This window comes from Lagopus muta, chromosome Z (assembly GCF_023343835.1).
Source record: "Lagopus muta isolate bLagMut1 chromosome Z, bLagMut1 primary, whole genome shotgun sequence".
NCBI lineage: Eukaryota > Metazoa > Chordata > Aves > Galliformes > Phasianidae > Lagopus > Lagopus muta.
In genome coordinates, this window is record NC_064472.1 from 28,222,589 (window position 1) to 28,246,490 (window position 23,902).

Below are 23,902 nucleotides of genomic sequence, written 5' to 3' on the forward strand. Positions count from 1 at the left end.
CGTTTTTGGGTCTGATGGTTCACAGCATCATAGGAAAACCCGAACTGGAGAGGACACCCAACGATGGAGTCCAGCTTCTGGCTCCATACGGAATACTCGAAATTCAAACCCTACGTCTGAGAGCACTGTCCAAACACTCCTTCAACTCCGGCAGTTCTGCCACGCGACCACTGGAAAGCACGCCCTATGCCCACCGCCCTCTGGCGAAGAGCCCCTGCTTAAGCCCCACCTCCAACACAACCCCCCGCCACCCCCTGTGGCCCTGCCGCTGACACCCGTCACACGCGCATGCGTTGTCCACCACGCATCCGGGGAAGAGCGCCACGCACCGCCGCGCATGCGTACAACGCCCGCCCCACCCCCTTCACCCGGCACACACCCTCCCGCACCTACGGCGGGGAGCCTCGACACGGCGCCCCCGGAGCTGTGGGGGCGGAGCCGCCTCCGCCTCTGACGTCATTTCCGCGCGGCCCCGTGGCCGCGGCCAATGGGGGCCTCCGCGGCCGGCCCCGCCCCCGCCTCTTCCCCCTTCCTCCGCCGCGGGGCCGCCGTTGCGCTCGGGGCCGTGGTGGTGGGACCGGAGCGGGGGCGGGGAGATGGCGGCGGAGGCCCGAGCGGCGGCCACCACAGCGACACCCAGAGCGGGCGGGAGAGGCACTCGCGGGAGGGAGGAGCCGCCGCGGCTGCCGCCGGCGCGCGCTCAGCTGTGACCGCTTGCCTCTCTCAGGCCGCAGCCCGCCGGACGCACGTCCCCTCCTCGCGCTCTCCGCCTCCGCCGCGGCGCCGATCCCGTTCCCACCGCCTCCGCGCGGCAGCGACGCCGGCTCGAGGTCGGCTGGGAGCCCTCGGCTGCCCTTCTCCTGGGCGGCGGTGGGGATTATGCGCTGGCGGCCCCGGGCCCTGCGGCGCTCCGAGCCCCTGGTCCCGAGGCCGTCGCGCGGGCGGGGAGCGCTCCCCGCCTAGGCCCAGCGAGCGGGCGGCCGGGAAGCCGCAGCCATGTACTTCCTCAGCGGCTGGCCGAAGCGGCTGCTGTGCCCGCTGGAGCGTCTGGAGCCGCCTCTGCACATCCAGACGGACCCCCGGAGGGCCTTCTTCGTAGTGCTGTCGTCCTCGCAGCTCAGCATCTGGTACTGTAGGGTGAGTGTCCCGGCTGTGTGCGATCCGTCCTGCTCCAGAGGGGCCGTGGCGATTGGGATCGGAGCTCGCGAAGCCTTGAGCTACTTGTGAGTCGCTCCTGTGCAGCTTGTTTGTTTGCTGCTGGCAGAGCAGTGTCAGGAAAACACGAGATCTGTCTGCTTGGACTGCTTCGCATATTCCCCGAGATGAGACTCGGAACCAACTTTCTTTTGTTTCTCATTTTTTATTTTGGCTCACAGGTGTGACATAGAGGCTGCTTGTGGGACTGTTACTGCAAACAGTCCTTCGTGTCTTTTGTGTGCATATGTGACATGTTCTATATAAAAGAGCCTGTAAGCATTAAGAAAACCAGCAACGAAGGATGTGGGTTTTTTTCACAAAGCAAAACTGTCTGTGACAACTATTTATGTAATCCAGAACTCCACAAACTTTGCTTGATGAGAGTTTAACTGTTCTGTGACCCTGAGAACAGGAATTGCAATGGCTTTTAGTTGGAAGTTGCTGCTTTAGCAGTGTTGTTTGAAACTGCACATGATTGGTATTAAATACTTCGCTTTAAATTAGCTTTGATAATATTGTTAACAAAAAATGCTGCATGCCAGTTTGATTTGGTGCAGCATTACAAAGCAGTTGTGATATTGACTTTAAATTTTGATGCTGGATATTTTAAAATTCTGCCTAAGTAAGATCTCTGCCTGTCCATAAGTATGTCTGATTCCAGGTAATTTTCTGAGTTCATCTCAGATTTCAGAGAAAAGTAAAAATCCAATTTTAGAAAGCTGTTTTAGAGCCACGTCAAACAACAAGTCATAGTCTTAAAATCTTGCTTGAAGTTATGCTGAGATTTCATCACTCCGTGTTGTGCTCTGCCTATCTATTAATTAGTTCCTGGGCAGGGTGCCCATGCTGTATTTTAACTTTCATATGTATTGCATCAGGGAGTATCAACCCAGTACCTGTGCCATGTGAACTTCATCATGTGGACTGTGGTCCCTTTGATTTGCGCTGTGTAGTGTAGAAGAAGTATGCAGTCTGCTAGCTTTTGCTGGTTGTTAAATCTCTAGCTATAGCTGTCAACAAAACATAATTGGTGGCCTTTTCTGGGAACATAGGTAAATGAGAACAGGTTTGTAGAATGCTTCACAAGTTATATCCTATTGTCCAGAAGGCAGTTTATTTTACGGTCTGTTCACAGGGGCTGCGTAAATTACCTGTGTTCGTTACCTGACAAGTTTGGACTTGTGTTGGAATGCTGAACAGTGTGTAGCTGACAGAAAGAAAGATGGAAGGGTAGAGGAATGTACTTGTTGCAGGGAAGTTTGAGCAAACTTACAGAACATGAAAAATTTATCAGTGCATTAAGTTCCAGTATGTAATGGTTTATTTTGAAGCTCATTTTGCCAGACTTGATTTTAGACTACAAAAAAATTACATTGTCACCTGTAAGACAGAGATGAATGTTGAGCATTTTTTTATGAGGCTTCATTGCATTGTGAAGCATATTTATTGCAAGTGGTTTTTGTTTTTGTTTTTTAAGGAAGAAGTCGTATGTTTAACTGTTCTGAAATAAGCTAAAATTTTAGCATTCTAGAAAATGTTATCATTAGGCAGAAGTATCTTCTTTAGAACAAAGCTACTTTTTAGTCAGATTGAACTAATTCAGTTTTATGGAGTGGAAAAGCCTTCGGGCTGATGTACTTGTTAAAGCTTAACACTATCTCAAATATATATGGAAGGCTTTGTGTGAGAATGAGGTGATGAAGCTGGTGAAACTGTTCTGAGGTTTTCAAGAACAAGAGGCCCTCTTAAATACTTCCAGGCTTGTGAACTTACATTGAGTGATGTGTTTTTTTCAAGTGTAGTGGTAATGTTTAAAGGTCCTTTTTATCTACTGTGTATTAGGACCTAACAATAGGGAAAATCTCTCTGAAAGTGTGGATTGGTTCTGGGGTTGGAAACCATATAGATATTAAGGTTAGAAAATGAGTTAAATGACATGGGTAAAAATGTGTCAAATTATCTTGATGCCTTTGAGTAAAAAAATTCCTAGGCCTGCTTAACTTGTCTTGTAGAGAGAGTTTAGATTGTAGATACAAAGACCACTAATAAGTGATGAACTTATTTCATTACTTGCTGAGCGCGCTCACCCCATGTATGTATATTTGTTTATAAATTGTATGTGTGTGTTACTGTACTTATTTGTATGTTATAAAACATACACAAAATAGAAATTAAGGAATGTAAAGATAAACTAAAAGGATAGTTTATTTCTTTTAATTCTTTCTTTTAATTTTTATTAAAAGTTTTTTTTTTTAAAAAAAAAAAAAAAAAAAAAAGCGTTTTTCTTGAATATTTAATAAGAAATTTATGGCCACAGTACATTCACTGTCATTGAAAGCCAGTGAACCTGTTTTCATTGACAGCATTGGAAAGCTTGTTTGACTATTCTGCTAATGTTTAGGTGTTTGGATGTTTAAAACACGAAACTTCAGTTCTTGAAAGAAACTGTCTGAAGTACTAAAAAGAGGTAATTTATTAACCAGGGAACTGAAGGTGTGCTTTCCTGAGGCTGCTGTGCAATTTGAAGAGTTGTCATCTTCACTGCTTGGACTTGTATTTTTGTGGCTACTATTGGATTTATGGGGCCAGGCAACTTCAACAAGTGGAAGCTTGCTTTTCCCTGCTCATGGAGGGACGAGAGGAGCATTGTTCTTAGCTCATTGAGAGTGTTACTCCTTTGAGTAACTTTTTATTTTAGATCAGTTTGGTTATCTCATAAAACAAGAACTCAAGGCAGTTTAGCAAATTCAGTTATTCTCCAGATATTGAGTGAAGATGTGTGCAGGTGGAGAATATGTGACAAAGGCATGGATTTTTCTGCTGCAAACATTGAAGAGTAAAACAAGAATAGAGTCTGGTGACGTAGTTGCACATATAAATATAGTCTTGTGTTTCCTTTCTTTGATCTTAACAGACTGATGGCAATGACAGAAATAAATACCAGTCTTAAATATTTAATGAAAACCTTTGCATGTTGTCATACTGTCTGGTATGACTCTGCCTTTCTTTACCAGTCCAACAAGCTCTCTGGAGTCTATTCATGTTGGGGAAGATACTATAATTGCCTAGATGTTTACCAACTTACAGTTTATGTCTACCCATGTTTTTAAACTTTTTGTGATATTCTGATGTTGAATAAGGTCACTGAACTGCAAGCTTATGGGATAGCATGCATGTCAGAATCCTAGATTGCTGAGTAATCTATCTCTATTCTAAATGCTAACTTTCTCTATATTCTTCTAAGACATTCTTCATGCACTTTTCAGTCTCTAATTGGTTCTCTGTTAGAATTGAGCATGATACATTCTTTAAGCAAATTGGGACACAACAGGGAACTGTGCTTCTCTTAGAGAAGTGATCTTTGTAACCTGGAGTTTTGGCATGCTGTAGAAGGAGTTGCTTGTGATGCCAGTGCTTATAGGAACTGTGATGTGTGAAAAGATGTGTGTGTGTAAAATGCCATTGTTACTGTATTATTTTTTTTAATTATTATAGGTGACTGTTAAAAGAAAAAAAACAACTGATTGTTTCCACTGTGCTTCTAGGATTAGGCTTTCAGAGTGATATATTATCTCAGAACTCTAAGGAGAATAGCTTGCTGAGTACTGTAGTATGCTTCTTTTTCTAGGTAGGATTAGATACAATCTCTCTTGCATTTTTATTTGAAATTTTGTTGGAATATGGAGGTCAGATATGTTGATAATGACCTGTGGTTACACATTGTAAACAATGTGGCACAAATGGCATCAATGCAAGCTGAATATCTTGCTTCTTCTCTTATGGTTTGTGGGGTTTTTTCGGTTGTTTTTTCTTTTTTCTTTTGTTTCTTTTTTTTTTTTTTTTTTTTTTTTTTTTTTCCTAGTAGTTTATTCTCTGGGATTCTGACTTCTCAGAGATACCTACTGGGGACTGCTCTGAAAAGGCCATTTCTTTTTGCATTTTATTGAGTGACAGCTGTTCGTTGTTTCCATTATAAGGTTATTTATTACTTACGTTAAATTAAAATAAATAAATAAATAAATAAACAGAAATACCTTTGGGACTGATGAACTTGTCATATGAAATGTAAAGTTCTCATGTTAATATTAGCATGCCTTTTTGGTTTGTCCTCTATTAATATCAAATAGATGACCCTTCAAATCATTGCAAAATTATTTACCTGAAGAGAATAGCATCTTTGTTTCGAGCTCTGAGTTTCCAAGCAGTTGCACGTAAAATTGTTTGTCTACGTATGATCGGGTATTATGTTAGAGGTTTTGTAAACTTGCTTTTCATCCCAGAGACCCGTTTTTTCATAGTTGAAATTCAAGCACTTGATAATTCAGGGGACTGGGAAACAGCAAAGAGCACAGCCTTTTTTACTGGCAGTGTTTTTGAGCAGTAGACTGACTGAAAACTTCTGCCTGGGAGAGGCAGTGATTGCCAGCAGCTAGGCAGTTCCGCAGCACTTTGGTTTTTCTACTTCCACAGCAGCTTCTGTGAAGTAGAAAGAAAGTATTTGGAGTTGTTCATGTTGCATTATTTCTTGGACGGATACGCTGCTGATTTTAAACTTTCTTTTTTAAGAACGATATTGTGATAATCAACATAACTTTGAGATCCTTCTGCAACCATCTTATACTTACATTACTTACAAAATAGCTTTTCACGGTCTGTGTTTACATCTCTTTCTCCCCCCTCTATTTAAGCATTTATTACTTAATAAACCTGCTAAGATTCAACCTTCAAAGCGGAGTGCAAGCTGTCTGACAGCATACACTGCTCAGTGTCACCAGCCCTTCGTTCTGTTTCTTTCAGCCTGCCACTTAAATTTTAAGCACATCAGAATAGTTCATTTGGTTTTCATCTTGTGCCTATGTCCTAATACAGAATTGAAAATTTTATTTTGAGACAAAACAAACATTTGTGTTTCTGAAAGTAATGGCCTCCTAATTCTGAGTGATGTAAAATTTTTATGTCTAAGATAGTAAGATGTTAGAGGAGGGGAATGTAAGAGTTTCAACAGTTAACTGTGGCCAGAGAGCAAAAAGATGTGGATCACAGCTGAACTTCTTGGTTGTGTGTAGGATAAGTAAAATATCCGGAACTCTGCAAAGCCTTTAGGCATTTGGGCAGAAATGATCTCTTTCTATGCAACTTCATCACTATTTTAAAGAGTTCCTTTAACTTCTTGTTGTAGGCAAGCATTCGAGCATAAATGCTTGACAGTGAAGTTGTTACCCTTGCTTAGGATACAGTGTTGCTATTGGCATTTAACTCAGCTGTCCTACCTAATTCATTGCTCTGTGTAAAAATCGTGACTCTGCTGGCGCCTTACTGGAACGTCTGCAATCCTCAGAGAGTGTTACTTTGCACTTTTGTTAATTTTTTGGGTGCCTATAAATGGCAGTGTTCCTGTTTTGTTCTTTCTGCCTTTGTTCAAGTCAGTTCTCAGTGAGAGAGCAACTGAAGATGAAGGATCGTTAACAGGTTTCAGTATTTGAATCTACGCATGCTGTTAGGTTTTTAATTCTCAAGCTTAGTCCAGTAGTTTTATGTTGTATTTGCTGGCCTATTTAACGTGTTGAATGTGCTTTACGCGTGGTTTGCCGCTAACCCACAGCAGTCAAACCACAGTATCCAAATTAAGGAAAACTTATGCTTTCATTACATTACATTCTGTCAAACAACCAGTGACTCTACCTCTCTCCAGTTGGCTAATGTATCATATTATTTTGAAGCCTTTGAACACCTCAATAAAAGCAGGTACTTGCTCCTCTGAGAGTTGCTGTTCAAGTCTGTATGACTTGTGCTATTTAAAGGTGGCCAGTTCACAAGAGTCTGTTCAGTGTGTATTCACTTCACATGGTGGAATGCCTGTGTTTGGAGAAGTAAACCTATAATGTCTCATGTCTAGTTTGCTGAGAGATTTTTATGTACGGCCAGTATATTTTGATAGACCTCTTCATTAAAAATTAATTCATATGATCCAATGTTATGAGGTTGTTTGCAAAAAGAAAGGAAGTGGGAAAGATGGTAAAACTCTTTGTTAAAGATAAATAAAACTATTGATTTCAAATAACTTTCACTGAGTGTTTGTGGTGTCCATCTTTCTCAGTTAAAAGTCCAAGGGAGCTCTTACTAAACAATGTTACAACTAGTAATGAAATTGAAGTCAGTTTTAAAGCAGGTAGTTGAATTGAATGTCTTTGTCTGTGAAGCTGGCTTTATACAGTAAGGGTTTTATAGGTAGTGCAGTTTTTCTATTTCAGTACTAGTCATCCAAAATGTTTCATTTCTTTTTTAATTAAAAAACTTTTTTTTAATGTTAGAAAGTATCAAGCACAGAAGATTCAGAGTTTGAGACCTGTGGAAAGGGTTCTTGTGAGATAGGCAAAGTAACTGAGTGGTGGACAAGAAAGGAAGGAGATGTGGTATATTTAACTGTGGGAACAGGAAGTTGTATTTTATTTATCTCTTTTTTATTACAGGAACGCTAGAGAATTAACTTAATCTTTGGTGGATGATATTACTGTGCATTTTTTAATGATTCCCCTCACTTTTTCCGTTTTATCTATTTTTGTATCTTTTGAGCATCCTCCCTCACTGTTCAATTCAAAAGCAAGTGCTGACTTCTGGATTCTGCTTTTGCTTGACTATTCTTTACTGAGAGCAAAATATACTGTACTAAAATGCTAGACTTTCTTTGCAATTGAGAAATGGCTTCTCATCTATTCAGGGAAGCTTCTGCTAGCTTTAAGTTGCAGTTTGTGTGAAAGAATCATTACTAGTTTCACAGGAAATCTTCAGTTCTTCTTTTCTTAAGAACTGAGCATGGTCGTGCTCAAACGAATGTATGTGCACGTATTTCTCTGTCTTCTTTCCCAGTGGTGGAGGGCAGCAAACAAGGGAATACCTGTCTAAGCTGAAAGCTACTATTAGTCCAAGAATGAGAAAAGTGAAAACAGGTCTTAAGTATGTTTAGAGAGGAAGACTGTTTCTAAGCCTGGAAGCAAAAAGAGGTAGTCTTTCATTAGGATTTTATGTCAGCTCTAAACTGTTTTCAAGAAAAGGAGTGAAGACTGTGCTTTTGGTAGCTTTGTCTGAGCCTCATGACACTGGAAGTCATGATCTGGTACCCAGGAGTAAAGGTAGAAATGGGCACTTCCCTTCATATGCAAAATCAATTCAACAAACTACAGAAGTTGTTTGTCTGCATCGTTTCTTGTGACCTTTTCTTGAAGAGATGTGAAAATAATTTTCTGGGTATCATCTATTTAGTACAGTGGTCCATCTGTTTAGCAGAAACAGTATGAGTAGACGGCACCAAATCTTTTATGAAGAATTTTTCATCCTGGCTAATTTGACAGTCCATTTCATTATACGAGCCTATTAGAAGTGTTTCATTTTTTTTCTTTTCTCATTTTGATTTCAGTCCCTTGTCTTCTGTTCTCGGAAATAACTTTTTTTGCTTGCTCACTTTCATCTGAAATCCAGGAAGAAAAGTCTTTAACTGCAGTGTGGTGTTAGAAAGCAGCATTCCTTTATTCCTCATGGTACCAGAAGACTTGACAAACAGGAACATTCTCTCAGAGTTCAGGTTCTACGTAAAAACCATGAAGGCATGCATATTCTTTTTCAAGAACTCATTAGTATAAGCTACTGTCCCTCTGGGCATGTGTGCTTGCATTTAGGGTGGTCCTATGCCCACTTTATACCCATTTTTCCACCATTGACTTAATTACTTAAACTTTTCACAGAATCACAGAGTTGTAGGGGTTGGAAGGGACCTCCAGAGATCATTGAGCCCAACCCCTCTGCCAAAGCAGGTTCCCTACAGCAGGTCGCACAGGTCGGCATCCAGGCAGGTCTTGAACATCTCCAGAGAAGGAGACTCCACCACCTCCCTGGGCAGCCTGTTCCAGTGACCTTTTGGTTGACCTTTAGCTGTTTTTCCCCAGTTTGGCAAATTTCCGTTTCATGCCATCATGAGCAACTTCCAAAAGAATATATGTGAAAATCTGAGGAAGGCTTCCTTGCACCTTGTGAAATGCAAAGATAAGTAGTCTGTTATGACTCCAGTGCTTCATATGAAGCAGAATTAGAAGAAAACAAGGCTGTTGACACCAAGTAAAGTTGAAATTAAAAGTTTTAGAATTAGCACTGATTGATTCCTTTTGCTAAACTAATGTATTGGTCCTTAAACTAATATACTGATCCCTAAACGAACCAACCTATATTATTGTCTTTTATTTGAAAGTGAGATGAAGAACATTAATGTGGTATGGCTTCAGTTTAAGTTTCTTTTAAAAGCCCCATTGTATCATGCATTGTCAAATACTCATTTTTTAACTTTTCTTTTTGAGAGAAACATGTTGTAAGGAAATGTAATTTTTTACATTCCCAGTTCTTCTAGACAAACAATGTAATTATTATTGTGTTCCTTTTTTTTCCTTCAGCCCAGTGTATTAATTGTGAGCTACAAGGAACTATCAAAAGCAGCTTCTCAGTTTGGACCTTATAAGCAAGCAGAATGGCGGCCTGACGGCTCCATGATAGCTGTTTCAGTAAGTAGAGTTTTTATATTCTTATTGTGGTTAAATCATTTGTAAGAAGAGTTTTGTATTACCAATTTCCTTGCAGAAATCTGGAATTTATATACACAACTAATTATTTATCTTGCATGAGTAGTAAGGGATAGTGGTAACAAGGGGGATACTGGAAACTTTCTTTAGTAGTTCTAGTGCTTTTTTTCTCTGAAGAATGAGTTATAGTTCGTTATTAAAATGTTTAGATGTATTTGCTAGAGGTTGTGCAGTACCTCAATATTTTTGTGATCTGAAGAATAAAGATGTGAGTGAAGGAAATAATTAAGGAGTTAGGCAACATAAGCATGTCTGGCTCTATAAATAGTATTTATGGATTTTTCAGAAAGGTGAGTCTTAAATGGATGAAAAGTTGAACTCATGTTTTTCATGTGGGGAAAAATGTATTTAGTGGTGTTTCATAGCTGGTGCTATGCTCACAGCAGTTCACTGGAGTGTTTGAGCTCCAATATTTAGAAAAAAGATGGAGGTGTAAGACACAGTAAAAGCAGACATTTTGAATGTCAGTATGTGATGCAGTAATACAGTGATTCGGAATACAGTATGTGATTCTTGCAGCTTTGGGCCAGGTCTTATATTACAAACTGGTTTAAAATTAGTTGTATATTTTTTCATAGCTTTTAAAGTCAAGTTTATTGGATTTCCTTGTGAAAAACTGCAAAAGATTGAAGTCATTAAAATTACTCATCAGAAGTTGGGAATATGGAATCTCAAATTGTGTAGTAATTTGTCTTGTTTGGTATGGTGATTTCACCTCCTAATATAAACCATCTTCTATACTTAAAGTGGTCCTTGTAGCATCTTTTAAACCTATCAGACATTCTGTCATAGTGGAAAATACTAGATGGTTGATAAAATTGTTCTTGCCTCTAATAAAATTCCTAAGATCCCATTTTTGTATGTAATACTGGGATATTCTTTTCTTGATAAGTTACCGTACAATGTTTAAACCATTTAAAAAGATCAATTGAAATCAATGCAGTAATATGCTACTCTAATATTTCTGTTTGCATCAGGTTATATTTTCAGGTTATAAATGATTGTATTTATCTACAGTAGCAAAAAATTTAAAATTTTTTACATTTTAAAATTTAAAATGTAAAATTTATCATGAACTAATAATTCTTCAATTTTATAACTCAGAATATAATCACAAGTAAACTACTTAAGCATGTTACAATGTAGGAATTCATAAGCGATGTAGTTTGTTATATTGAATTAATTTGTCTGTTATTTCTATGATGTTGAGATCCATTTACTCAAGACCTTATGGTTCAACAAAAGTTGAGGCTATTTTTATTTTTTTCTATTTGGTTACTGGACTTTCAAGTTTTTTTTGCAGTTAAATGCATAGTGTTCAATTTTGGGGATAATGTCAGATTGTATATGCACATATTGCAAACTTAGGTTTCACAAAGTAAAATTTAAGATGGCCAAACAGGGAGGGGGGAATCAATTTGTAGCATCTGTGTGGGGTAACTACTGTTAGCACTGAAAGCAAATTTAGATCTGGCACGTAAGGCTTTATAATATCTCTGGTAGGCTTAAACCACCTTATGCACTTCTCACACTTGTTGTTCTCTGGAAATTCTAGCATTCATACTACTACTATCTTCTTGTGTTAAACTGTTGGTACATTTGTAAACTACTATCCTGCTTTGGACTATCATATTCACCATTGCTGTTCACTGTTCATTTTTGGTAGAGTTTGTTCTTGCTTCTTTTTTTTTACCCCCTAGTATTTTGCAGGTTCTTTTCTTATATTACTGTGCTAATAATTTTTTTTTCTAGTATTGCTGAGCTTAGATTAATATGTACTACCATGACAACTGAACCTAGCCAATAAATGAACTTGCATCAGTACAGTTCAATGCAGAGAAAAATATTGGCATTTTAGACTTCTGTCTGATTTGGGCAGTCCTCCAGTACAAGTTGTTTTTCAGGGTCTATTCCCAAAACTAAAGCACAACTTTATGAAACACTGCAACAGATGAGAAAACATGTAGTGAAATCCCTTGTAAGGCACTGAATGTTTGTTTTGACTGTCAGAGGTGAGAATGATTAGGGAATAGAGGACAGTGATGAAACTTCACTAAATTTTGTTGCAGCACAGGTGTTTATAAAGCAATGTAGAAACAAATGTGATCAATTTCCAGCAAGTATCTGGTTGAATTTTCTGCATTTCAGCCAGCTGTTCACAGAATTTGAGGTTCTGTCTAGAAATGAACCTGTAACAATAGTAACTTGTGTTTTGAATGGGATTCATCTAGGCCCTTTGTACAGTATCAGTATAAAGATTACTTCACAGTATTGTTTTACTTTTCCTTCCAGTATAAGGTAACTTAGAGATTAAATATTTAATGATGTAATGGAAAGAAACTGTAAAGATACTAAAAATGAGCATCTTTGGTGGGTTGGGGTTTTTTTTGTTTTTTATTTCCTATATAATGCTGGAATGTATTACTGCTGATGGAAAATCTTCCAGTTATTTTTGGGCCATCTCAGTATCACCTTTATGGCTTCGATACTTTTACATAGGAAAGGTTTTTGCTTTGAGTGCAAGAATTGTGCTCTTCTTACGTTTTTTGGACTTTTTTGAAGCACAAATTCATTTCAGAAAATATGATTTCTGTGAACTGATGAACGAAGCTAACAGGTGTTACTTTTTCCTTTGTTCACAGAAAAGGAAACCACCTTGCAAAGCAACTTGAAACCATTTATTTCAGTCCTACTTAACTTTAGTAATGATGCTTTAGGTACATATTCAGCCAATATTGAAATGTTTGTATGAAAATACTGTTTAACTGAAGTTCATTTGCCAGTTTGCCTAAAGGTTAAGTTTGTGCTTTGAACAAATCATACCTCTTAATTTTGAACAATAAGCTTTTCTGATTATTTGCCCATCTTGCACTGTATTAGCTTCTACTCATGATTGGAACATCTGATAACTAAATGATTTGTGTCTGTTCTTTGAATAGTGTTGTAGTTTTAGATCAGTCTTCCAGAATAGCAAAATATAACTGAGTTTGAGATTTTTTTTTCAGACTGGAAGAGTTTAAAAATATATTGTGTTATCTAAAGATGGATCAATTAAGATTTTTTCAAAACTACCTGGATGACTAGTACTGACAGGCGATGCCTGGCTTCTTTGGTGTATGTTTGTGTTGAAGCATCTGGAGGTCTTGCTTTGAAGGCCTGCTGCATTCTGCTTTCTGCATTAATTCTCTGTGAAAGCACAGCTAATTCTCTCCTATTCGATACTCAAGATGGTGCTGTTAGCAATTCATTTCTTTTGGGAATGAGGTGATTAAGTTCCACATACCTGTCTATTTTCATGTATTTAGATCTGTATGAGTCCGACAGACTTCTGTGGGATGCCTGCATCAACAGCATATTTTCATGTTTTCTCCCAGAGGAGTGATATGTTCAGTGGGTTTTGAGAAATGGTATGGATTTTACATAGAGTGAATTTCAAAGCACTATTTTTTAGTATGTCTGAAAAGTGCATAGGTGTGCTCACTCTGTATAAGACGTAGAAATGACAGGAATCTGTATAGATTTTACTCGTGCGTCTAGATATCCAGATGTGCATTTTATCAGTATTTCTCTTTCAGACTGCGAATGGATACATCTTATTTTTTGAAATCCCTCCGGCAAGAGACAAGTATCTTTATGAGCCAATGTATCCCAAGTAAGTATTGTAAACTTTCTTTGCATCCTCACAGTGTAGGAAAATGTGACCAGACAAGTCCTGGGCAGATTATATGATCAAACACATTTTTATTTCTTGTTTGTGTTTTAAACCTTGATGATTACATAGGGTATCTTTCTTTAGATTTAGAGTCAGTTCAGGTGAGAAGCTGATCTAATTGGCTTGCTATACACTGGCAGGATTCCTGGCACTTACTGGCAATTCATGAGGTCTCAAAATTCTGAACAGCAGACTCAATAATGTCTAATTTTGTAATTGATATAGGACACTTCTTTTGGATTCCTGATCTTTCACAGGCTTTAATATTTTCTTAGTAATAATTCAGTTAAATATATCATGTTTCTTAAGAATTATTAGGGTTAAAATTTTTATAAATTCCTCTCTTCTCTCCAACTTCAGAATAATTGAGATATTTTTGAAACAAATTTCCTGTACCTTATACATAATATGGGCTGTTTTTAGTAAGATGGACAAATATTTTAGTTTTGTGTTGTCGTTATCATCTTATTTCCCTTGTGAACCATGTAGTACATTTCCTTTGTTAAAATGTAATGTGACTGTACACGATGCATTTGTGGCTTACCTCACTGATTTCTAGTGTGCTTTGACACGGTATGAAACTATGTAGAAGAGATTAAAACCCTAATGGTGTATTTGTGTATTTGCATGTTTACATAGGCAGACTGTGTAGTTGTTGATGTTTGTTCACAGAAATAATAAAATGGTCTTGATTTATCATGTATTGTCATCAGAAAAAAAGGAGAGGGGAAAAATTAGAGAAGCCTAACCTGGTAAAGAAACTGTTAAAATAAATAAAGGAATTAGCATGTCTATTGCTGCACACAATGCAAACAAAGTAAGTGATAACTGATCGCGTGCTCTTCTTCTAATGGGCATATATTTTTAACTAGTAAAATCTGAAACTGTATGGAAACGTGTATAAATTATGCAGTAAGAGTGAAAGAAATTTTGGAACTTTGTATGTGCCATGTTAAGGAGGGATTTGAAAATAGCTATCAAGCTATATCAGACTAATTTTCATATATAATTATTGGAAAGTGACTAACGTAAAAGTGCATGTTTTTTGAGAAAGTATTTGTTAGCTGAGTTGTCTCTTGAATGAAGACTTCAGGGTTTATTTATCAAGTCGAAAGGATAATACAGTGCTTTTTCTGTGGATGAAAAAGACAAGGTGCTTGTCGCTACAGTGTTTTTGTTGGGTTGCTCACAATCTCCTAAATCTAATGCCTGGACTTAAGATCTCACTGAACTTACTGGGATTACTAGTCTATCTGTATTTAGATCTCAATTTTGAAAACTTCTTAAAATTACTACTGGTTATATTAGATCAAAAGAAAGACAGCCAGTAGTGTTTGTGTGTAAACTGTGTATGCTGGGATTAACTGTGGATTGTTCTGTAAGCTATTATGAACTACTTTTCCTGTGCAGGTGCAATGCTTTGTCAGTTGGTAGTTTCGCTAGTTCTGCTTTATAGTTTCTCCTGTGTTGACCAGATATTAAACAAACGAAAAACAATCCATCTCCCAAACCAAACCCAAGCCAAAATTAACCAGCAGACGAACTGAACAAAAAAACTAAGAACTCAAACTTTAACTTTATGGGGGCATGGTTTTGTTTGCCAAAGATGAAACTATTTCACTGAAATACTTCTGTTTTATTTCTGCAGGACTGAACAATTTAGCAAATCTGTTCTGTTAACTATGAAGCAATTAAAAAATCATTGTAAGGACTCATATACTTCTTGCATTGTGCCTGGAAGGGATCACCTTACTATTTTCTCCCACTGTAGCAGTGCATTCTTGGCTCCTTCCTGAGTGCTGGCGTAGTGATTAGTGATAACACAGCTGTGTTTTAAGGCAAGCTAGGTTGCTGACCTGATGGAGAAACTAAACCTATCTCTTTCCCTTCTTTAACTCCTTGCCCGCCATCCCTGAGATTCTAGTAGCTCAGCTTGTGTTGTAACAGAAGGGCTGGTGTTAGGAAGTGGTGACCTTGAAGTAGCTCTGAATCCAAGGACTGGTTGTTAGAATTTCCTGTTCATTAGCAGGGTTGTGAAGTTCAGGAGCATGGAGCGACTGGCCAGTGATACTTGTGCAGTGATTCTCTTCAGTTCACGATAAAGCAGTTGCTTGTGATATTTTAGCACTCATGCAAACGTTAATTCTGACTTGTCCAGCTCTGACTTATGTAGTTACGTATCTAAGTTACCTGTGAGTGGAAGTATGTGAGCTTTGCAGAACATTAAGAAGATTGAAGACTGTCCTTTTGTTTGAGTAGAATTAGCTGCTGGAAACAAAAATGAAAGGAAAATACACTGACAGTACATGCCAGAGACTTGCTCAGCTGCACCTGAATCCTAGTGCAAGACTTTCTAGTTTAATGAGTAATTGAACTTGCAATTGTATTTCCTCCTATAAAGATGGAAAAAAACTAATAAATATTGTGTTTAAGTTCTCCTGTCACCTTAGCTCTCATTTAAATACAATGTGCATGCTTTATTGTCAGTAAATAAAAAGAGTCAGAAAAGCAGATTAGAAGATACTTTCTTGGCATCAGGGTTTCTTTCACATTCCTGTGCTTTAGGCAATTGGTAGATGCAGTAAGTTACGCTGTATAAGGCATTACTATTTTTGAAACAAATACTTGTTTCAAAACTAGTTTCAAACTATGTTTGAATCTAGTTTGAGTTTGATTGAGTTTGGTTGATAATTAAAATGCCTTAAATAATTGTTTTGCCTCTATTTAAAGAAATGGACCAAAAAAGCTGCTGAAAATAAAACCCATTGCTTTTTTATCTTTCACATGAAATTTTTCTTATATATGATGAAGCAAGATGATCCTGAAGTGCTTGTTCATATTTACTCATAGTAGAACTGTTCCAAGAAAATGTAACCAGACAAATAAACAAAAAACAAACAAGCGAAAAAACATCTGTAGAGGAGTTTGTGCATGGGAAGAGAGGGAAACACTTTAGCTGCTTGTTCTTCAATCTGCGTTGCAATGTACTGTTTTAAATTTTAGTTTGTTGTACTTTTTGAGGCTTATTTGGTTTCAGATATACTGAATAGATGTGGTGAGGGTTTAGAGACTGTTCAGTGTTATGCATGTTTTATATGCAAGCCCCAAAATTAGTTTAAAGTGTAAAGTTAATGCTTACAGTGTAATAGCAGCATTCTGTTCAGAATTCTGATTTTTTTCCAAAGGAAAAAAGGTTTTTGTACTTCATCTGGAGTCCCTTGATAGTGCTGTTCATTTGTTATTTTTTATTTTATTGTTTGCCTGTCTTAATATTTTAGGAATGTTATGAGATGAAATTGTTCTGAAGAAGAAATATTTTTGTCTCTGTTAATACTTCGCTGGAGCTTTCTAGTCTGTGGAATAAATGCTGAGTCCTGCTTAATCCATTTGACTAAAAACACATTTAAAAAAAAAAAGTAAAATAGACTGCCTCAGACTATTTTACTGCTCCAGCTCTTAAAAACCTCTCTCCAGTTCATAGCTGGCTTGGAAGAGATCAGTGTTGGCCATTAGCCCACATTCTGTGATATTTCCCAGAAGTGAACACAAGTACAAAGTCCCGCTTCAGTTAGTTCAGTCTAATTTTATCACCATATTACTAAAGGTGCTACAAAATAAAACAAAAGAATGTGTGATAATAGGATGGCAAAATATGATTAATCTCTGCATGTAGTCTGCTTAAAAGTGGTAGTGCACGTAAGTAGTGTCACATAAGTGACAATGTTTTTTGAGGAATTTCCAAATGAATTTGTACAGATATTGTACAGATTGTTTCACAGGGGTGAGGCGTGCAACACCACCACAGTAGAGACTTTTCTCTATTGGATTGTTAATTATTTCAGGTCAGAATTTCAGCAAAAATAGTGATGTTAAGACTTGAAAAGACATTGTGTGGTAATTTAATACTGAGGATATTTTCTTCTCGTATTTCCTCATATCCTCAAGTGGAGCCCACATGGGAGTTAAGGGCCATAAATTTAGAATCAGGTCTGAATGTCATGTCAACCGTCATGAGCGCATTAACAAGCTAATGCTTATATTCCAGTTCATATTACTGTATTAATGCGTACATGTCTGGTTAGAGTATTTGTGCCCTACTATTTTTGATATTTTTCAAAACTTTTTCCTTTCCTTAGCAAGGCTGCTTATAGGTGCCATAAATTACCTCACCAGTTGGGATTTTTTCCCCTGATTCAGTACACTGAAGATTAGTGTGCAGATATGTTTTGAACTTTAAGCTCTGCATGGATAATTGTTGAGATACACAGTTAATTAACTTACTAAATAATTGTTCTTGGGATTAAACTTGCACTAAATTTTGTGTGTGATTTGTTTCTTTGTTAAAACAACAAAGTTGGTTTGGGCATTGATTGGACAATGTATATTTAAAACTAGATTAGGTGTAAAATTTTATTAAACATTGTGGCATTTGCTAGCCCAGGACATGGTTCAGAAGCAACTAAGAACTCTTTGAAACTGAAATAACTTGTGACACCACTTTACTTTTAAAAGTAACAGTTGATTGGTGTGTCAGTTAGAAGCACAGAATGGCTTGGGTTGGAGGGACTTGGAGGATCATCAAGTTCCAACCCCCCTGCCACGGGGAGGGTTGCCAGCCAGTAGATCAAATACTAAGATCATATTGCCCATAGGCTTGTCCGGCCTGGCCTTAAACACTTCCAGTGATGGGGCATCCACAGCCTTTCTGGTCAGCCTGTCCCAGCACCTCACCACTCTCTCAGTAAAAAAAAAAAATCTTCCATCTGATATCTAATCTAAATCTTCCATCCTTTAGTTTAAAACATTCCCCCTTGTCCTATCACTAACCATGTAAAAAGTTGATTTCAGTCATGTTTATAAACTTCCTCTAAATATTGGAATGCCGCAATGAGGTCTCTCCAGAGCTTTCTCTTTTCCAGTTTGAACAAGCCTGGTTCCTTCAACTTGTCTTAACAGAAGTGGTGTTCCAGCCCTTGGATTATCTTTATGGGCCTCCTTCGGACCACAAACAGCTCCAGTTCTTTCTTGTGCTGATGTCCTCATGCCTGAATGCAGTACTCCAGGTGTAGCCTTAAGAGGGCAAAATAGAAGGAAGCAATCACTTCCCTTGCTGTGCTGGCAACACCTCTTCTGTTGGAGCTCAGGATATCATTGGCCTTCCAGGCTGCAAGCATACTCTCTTGGCTCATTTTAAGTTTTTCATCATCCAGAGCCCCAAAGTCCTTCTCCACAGGGCTGCTCCCAAGGATTTCTTCTCCCAGTTTGTATACATACCTGGGATTACTTTGACCAAAGTGCAAAAGCTTGTATTTTCCTATGTTGAACCTCATTAGGTTCACAAGGCCCACCTTTTGGGTTTATCAGGGTTCCTCTGGATGGCATCCCTTCCTTCTGCTGTATCAACCACACTGCGGTACTTCTCAAACCACAGAAACCTATTATTCACTGTGGTAGAAAAGACTGTATGGAGAATTACTTTTTAAAATCTTTCCTCACTCTTCATAGTTATTTCATTTGCTCTCTTTAAATCATTGATTGTCTGGCTTTTTCTGTCTGCATGCATATAGATGTGGACTAAACCAGACATATTTTATGTGTTGATGGCTGGCTGCAGTATCTGGTGGAGATAAAGAAGTTTAGAGGTCAGAAAATTAAGATTACGTGGAAATCAAGGCTCATAGTGCAATTTTGTTTTACTTATTTCAGAACTGATCGTAAAAGCATGGTAGACAGTGGCTTGTAATTAAAAACTTGTATTTAAAGGTGATGATGGTGGTATAAATTCATCTGCAAATATTGATTGCTTTGTTCTATTGTTTTTCCCTAGGTCTGCTTATTGTTTTTATTAGCTGAAACATTAAACATACATATGTTTATATATATATATACATATATATATATGTATATAAAATTCAAAGCATACTACTGAAGGAACCGCTTTAGCAGCAACTGTGGAGATAGTCCAAAATATGTATAAAAATATTTTACTTCCTGTGTTTCAGTTATTTGTTCTAAATATATGTCCTAATGAACCAGTCTAGAGTTTTGAATGTGCTTTTCAGAAGTGTCTCCACTACTTCCCAAGCAGCTGTGAGTTGTGGGAACTGATGATACTGTTGGGTTGGATGGTTTGTTTTTGTTTGTTTTGTTTTGCTTTTTAGTTCCTTTTTCCATTTTATCAGTGTTGGATCTTGTATCTTTTATTTTCAACATAGCATTCTATTAGATTTAAAGTATTACTTTATTATTTGCTTACTTATTACTTATTATTAGAGCCAATTCTCTCTGCAGGATCAAATAAATGCAACAGAATGTGACTTCACAATAAGAATTTTAGCATTTCACTTACGTATATGCTTCTCTTTAGTTTGGGGAAAGTCAGGTTAGAAATCTACATCAGATTAACGTGGGAAAAGAATCATAGAATCACCAAGGTTGGAAAAGACCTAAAAGATCACCCAGTCCAACCGTTCACCTATTCCCAATAGCTCCCACTAAACCATGTCCCTCAACACAACATCCAGCCTTTCCTTGAACACCCCCAGGGTCGGTGATTCCACCACCTCCCTGGGCAGTCCATTCCAGTGCCTGACCACCCTTTCTGAAAAGTAATACTTCCTCATGTCCAGCCTGAATCTCCCCTGGCGTAGCTTGAAACCATTCCCTCTGGTCCTATCACTAATGACACGAGAGAAGAGGCCGACCCCCAGCTCACTACAACCTCCCTTCAGGAAGTTATAGAGAGCAATGAGGTCTCCCCTGAGCCTCCTCTTCTCCAGGGCTTAGTGAATGAAATGCTTAGTGAATGAATTTTGGAAAAGGAGAAATTATGTTTACCATATTTCTATACCCTTATTTTAAAAGTCATTCATGAGTTGTTTAGATCCTCAGCATCTTACAGAGTCTTTGTTTAAATGTATAATGCTAGTTTTTTGTGAATAAGCATCTAGAGTGTAATGTAAAATATGGAACAGGGAATGAATATGGTCATAAAAAAAAATACATTTTGATCTTCAAGATCTGAAACATCACTAAAAGGCTTTTATTCTACCTTCAAAAAAATAAATAATGCAGTACTCTACACATTCCATGTCACTGCATTTGGCGACTGCTGCTTCAGTATAAGCTGGGGAATGTAAGGGTAGGGCACAGCTCTGCTGAAAAGGACTTAGAAGTACTGATGGATGGGCAGCTGGACAAGAGCCAGCAGTGTCCACTCCCAGCCCAAAAAGCTAACTATAGCCTGAGCTAACCATATCCTAAGAAGCATGGCCAACAGTGTGAGGGAGGTGATCCTGCCCCTCTTCTCTGCACTGATGAGGCCTGACCTAGAGTGTTGTGTCCAGATGTGGAGTCATCAGTACGGGAGAGATAAGGACCTGTTGGAGCCTGTCCAGAGGAGAGCCACGAGAATTATCCAAGGGATTAAACACTGTCCCTGTGAGGACAGGCTGAGAGAGTGGCACTGTTCAGTCTGGAGAAGAGAAGGGTCTGGGGAGAACTGGGAGTGGTTTTCCAATGTCTATAGGGGCTCTATAAGAAAGATGGGGACAGACTCTTTAGCTGGGTCTGTTGTGATAGGACAAGGGGAAATGGTTCCAAACAAAAAGAGGGAGAAGTTATATTGGATATGAGAAAGTTCTTTACAGTAATGTTGGTGAGGCCCTGGAACATGCTGGTCAGAGAGTTGGTGGATGTCCTGTCCCTGGAGGCATTCAGGCTGTGCGGGACTCTGCACAGTGTGATGCAGCTGTAGGTGTCTGCTCATTGCAGAGGAGTTGGACTAGATGACTCTTAAGGGTCCCTTCCAACTCAAATGATTCTATATCTGGGTTTCTCTTGGATCACTAATGAAGTGGGAGGTTTTTCCTCATTCTGAATGCTAAGAGACTTATGCAGAAGTTTAGTTATGTTAACAGATATGGCCAGTATCTTTAAAGTTAATGATTGGAGGCCTAGAAAAACATGCTTTGATGCTTCATCTGTGCAGGAATTAAGACTGAACTCTGAAAAATATAATAAAGATTTTCCACTGTTTCATTTGCCACTCACTTTTTCACTTACGGTTTCTTCTCTATTGTTTCAAGCACAGGTTCTTTAATTTCACGAAAGTGATTTTGGTTGTCTCCTTAATGAGGTTAGAATAGAGGTGAAATGCGTGTAGCTAGTTGGTTACTGGAATGTCCATTCCTCTCAATTCTTGCACAGCAGAGACTTACTTAGAATTTGGATACAACAGTAGCAGATGCTGATATGGCAATGCAGGCCAAACATTCTTTCCTGCTTCTGTCAGCAGAGCAAATTCTTTGTTTAAAGGTCAAAGTAGCTGAACTAGTAAGGCTGACTCATGCAGATGTGGACTGTGTGAACACAGTGTACCGTGTTCTCCCTGCACCCATGGTCAGGCTTTACTTTGGATTGTTAGCTATAGGCAATAAATTAAAATACTGAAGTTTTTGAGTTTCATCAGCATGATAATAGCTGTCTGGAAGAAGATGTACTCTGCAGTTTGAAACAAATATATTGATAAAAAATATCAGAAAACTGAAATCCGAAATACTCTCACATACTATTTTTATCAGAGGTGTTTAAAGAAAAACAAAGTCTGCCCTAATGAAATATTATCTTCCTGAAAAAAAAACCTATCTTTCCAGCTGTGGTGTTCCCATTCTGGCTTGTATTTTGTCCTTCACAAAAGTGCTGTTTATACTTGGTTATGTACCTGTCAGTTACATTGTATGGTGTGTTACAATAACACTTATATGTTACACAATCTTTTTCTGTCTATTTTTTTTTGTTTGATTAGAAGATTGAGTTATAACACTGATTCTAGATGAGCAACAGTCCTGTCATGTTGCTTGGGAAGAGTCTGTCTGAGTTTGTGTGTCCACATGGACTGAAAGGCTCAAACATCTGGTCATTTCTAGTTGTTTTCTGTCCCCTTCTCCAATCCCCAGGATTATACATTGCAGGTAGTAGCAGAGATTTGAAGGAGCTAAGCTTTTTTTATTTTTTATTTTTTTTGTAATCTTTTAAATACCTGATTCTAGAAGATGTAAGGACAAATCAGGTGAAACTTCCAAGAAATGCATAGTGATTAAAGAATAGCTGGCTACTATGAGGTTTGTTTTTTTCCAAGTCAGCTGTGTTTTGTAATTTTTTATGCTTTTTATGTATACTTGTTTAGACAAGGTGTGCAGTCTGGGGACATTAAATTAACTAGCCTTACAGATATTTCTTTTTCTGTGACCCCCATGGCGTTGTTGTTAAAACATGTTAATATTTGTCTGTAAACTTTACCTTGTTAAAGGTTGCTTTTCTCTTACCTCAGCTAGCATAAATCTTTAGCTTTGCTTAAGAATATGTGTAGTATACATCAAAGAATAGTTTATCTGAATGCAGTGTTTTGCTATAAAATGGTAATGAAATTAAGGTACGTAAAGCCAACTGAGATCAAGAAAGTCAGGAAAGAGGTTGAAGTGTCACTGTGATATCAAACGTCTCAAAAACTGCAGCTGCTTTGTTATTATGTAGTTGTTATTATGCAGGTATGTATTGTGTAGTTACACTGGCTGCCTTGCTGTAGGGTGAGGTATTCTCTTAGCTAAGACCCAAGATGACATAGATTTGTGTATAAATTTGTTTCTGACTAATGTTGTTAGGCAAAACTCTAACTTGTTTACAGTGTCTTTGAAGTGCATAATTGGATTTGTTAGCCAGAGTGATGCTCATTTCAGCACAGGATGATGTCAAGTCACAATGCTTGCAGAGGTCAAGTTTTTTTTTTTTTTAATTAAGTGAACATATGGCACATTGAATAAACTAAACTAAACAAATAAGTATGTTATATTTAGTTTGAGAATTGAGTGTGAAATTTAAAATGGGGAAAATATACACTAGAAGCTTTCACTATCTAGAAACATAAAGCTTAATGGTCTGTTTTAAGGAAGTTCTCAGTCATCTGTTTTATCCCTTTTCTTGGTAGGTCAAAGGCTTACTGATAATTTACTGTAGTGTAGTAGTCCTATGAATTATTGTAGTAAATGTCTGCTTGTTGAGTTGTGAGACATTAAAGATGGAAACATTCATCTGCTAAAAGGAGATGAAGAATCATGAGTGTTTTACAGTCTAAACCTGCCATGCTTTTTGACAAAGATTGAATGTGCAATTGTTGTAACATTCATTGTCTGCTCGTTGTATTAGTTTGCTTGTGTACTCCTTATAGACACATAGGATGATACTACCAATCACAATTTTTGCTTTAAAATTGTGTTGTACAAGGGCTGTTCTGAAAGTAACTCCCTATTTTATTATGTTGGTGTCAGAAGTGGGTGTTGGTGGTACAGCAGTAGAGGTTGAACCTTCCCAA

The 23,902-nt window shown here is 38.1% G+C and overlaps 1 protein-coding gene across 2 annotated transcripts in view; it reads left to right on the forward strand.

Moving 5' to 3' along the window:
- The first annotated feature begins 514 nt into the window (after nucleotides 1-514).
- The window catches only part of RIC1 (RIC1 homolog, RAB6A GEF complex partner 1), a 48,133-nt gene continuing 24,745 nt past the window's right edge, over nucleotides 515-23,902 (forward strand). For both annotated transcript variants that reach the window (XM_048930964.1, XM_048930965.1), the window contains exons 1-3: nucleotides 515-1,137; nucleotides 9,636-9,743; nucleotides 13,397-13,473. In XM_048930964.1, coding sequence (XP_048786921.1) covers nucleotides 997-1,137; nucleotides 9,636-9,743; nucleotides 13,397-13,473 — 326 coding nt within the window. In that variant the 5' untranslated portion in view covers nucleotides 515-996. The remainder of the gene's footprint in view (nucleotides 1,138-9,635; nucleotides 9,744-13,396; nucleotides 13,474-23,902) is intronic.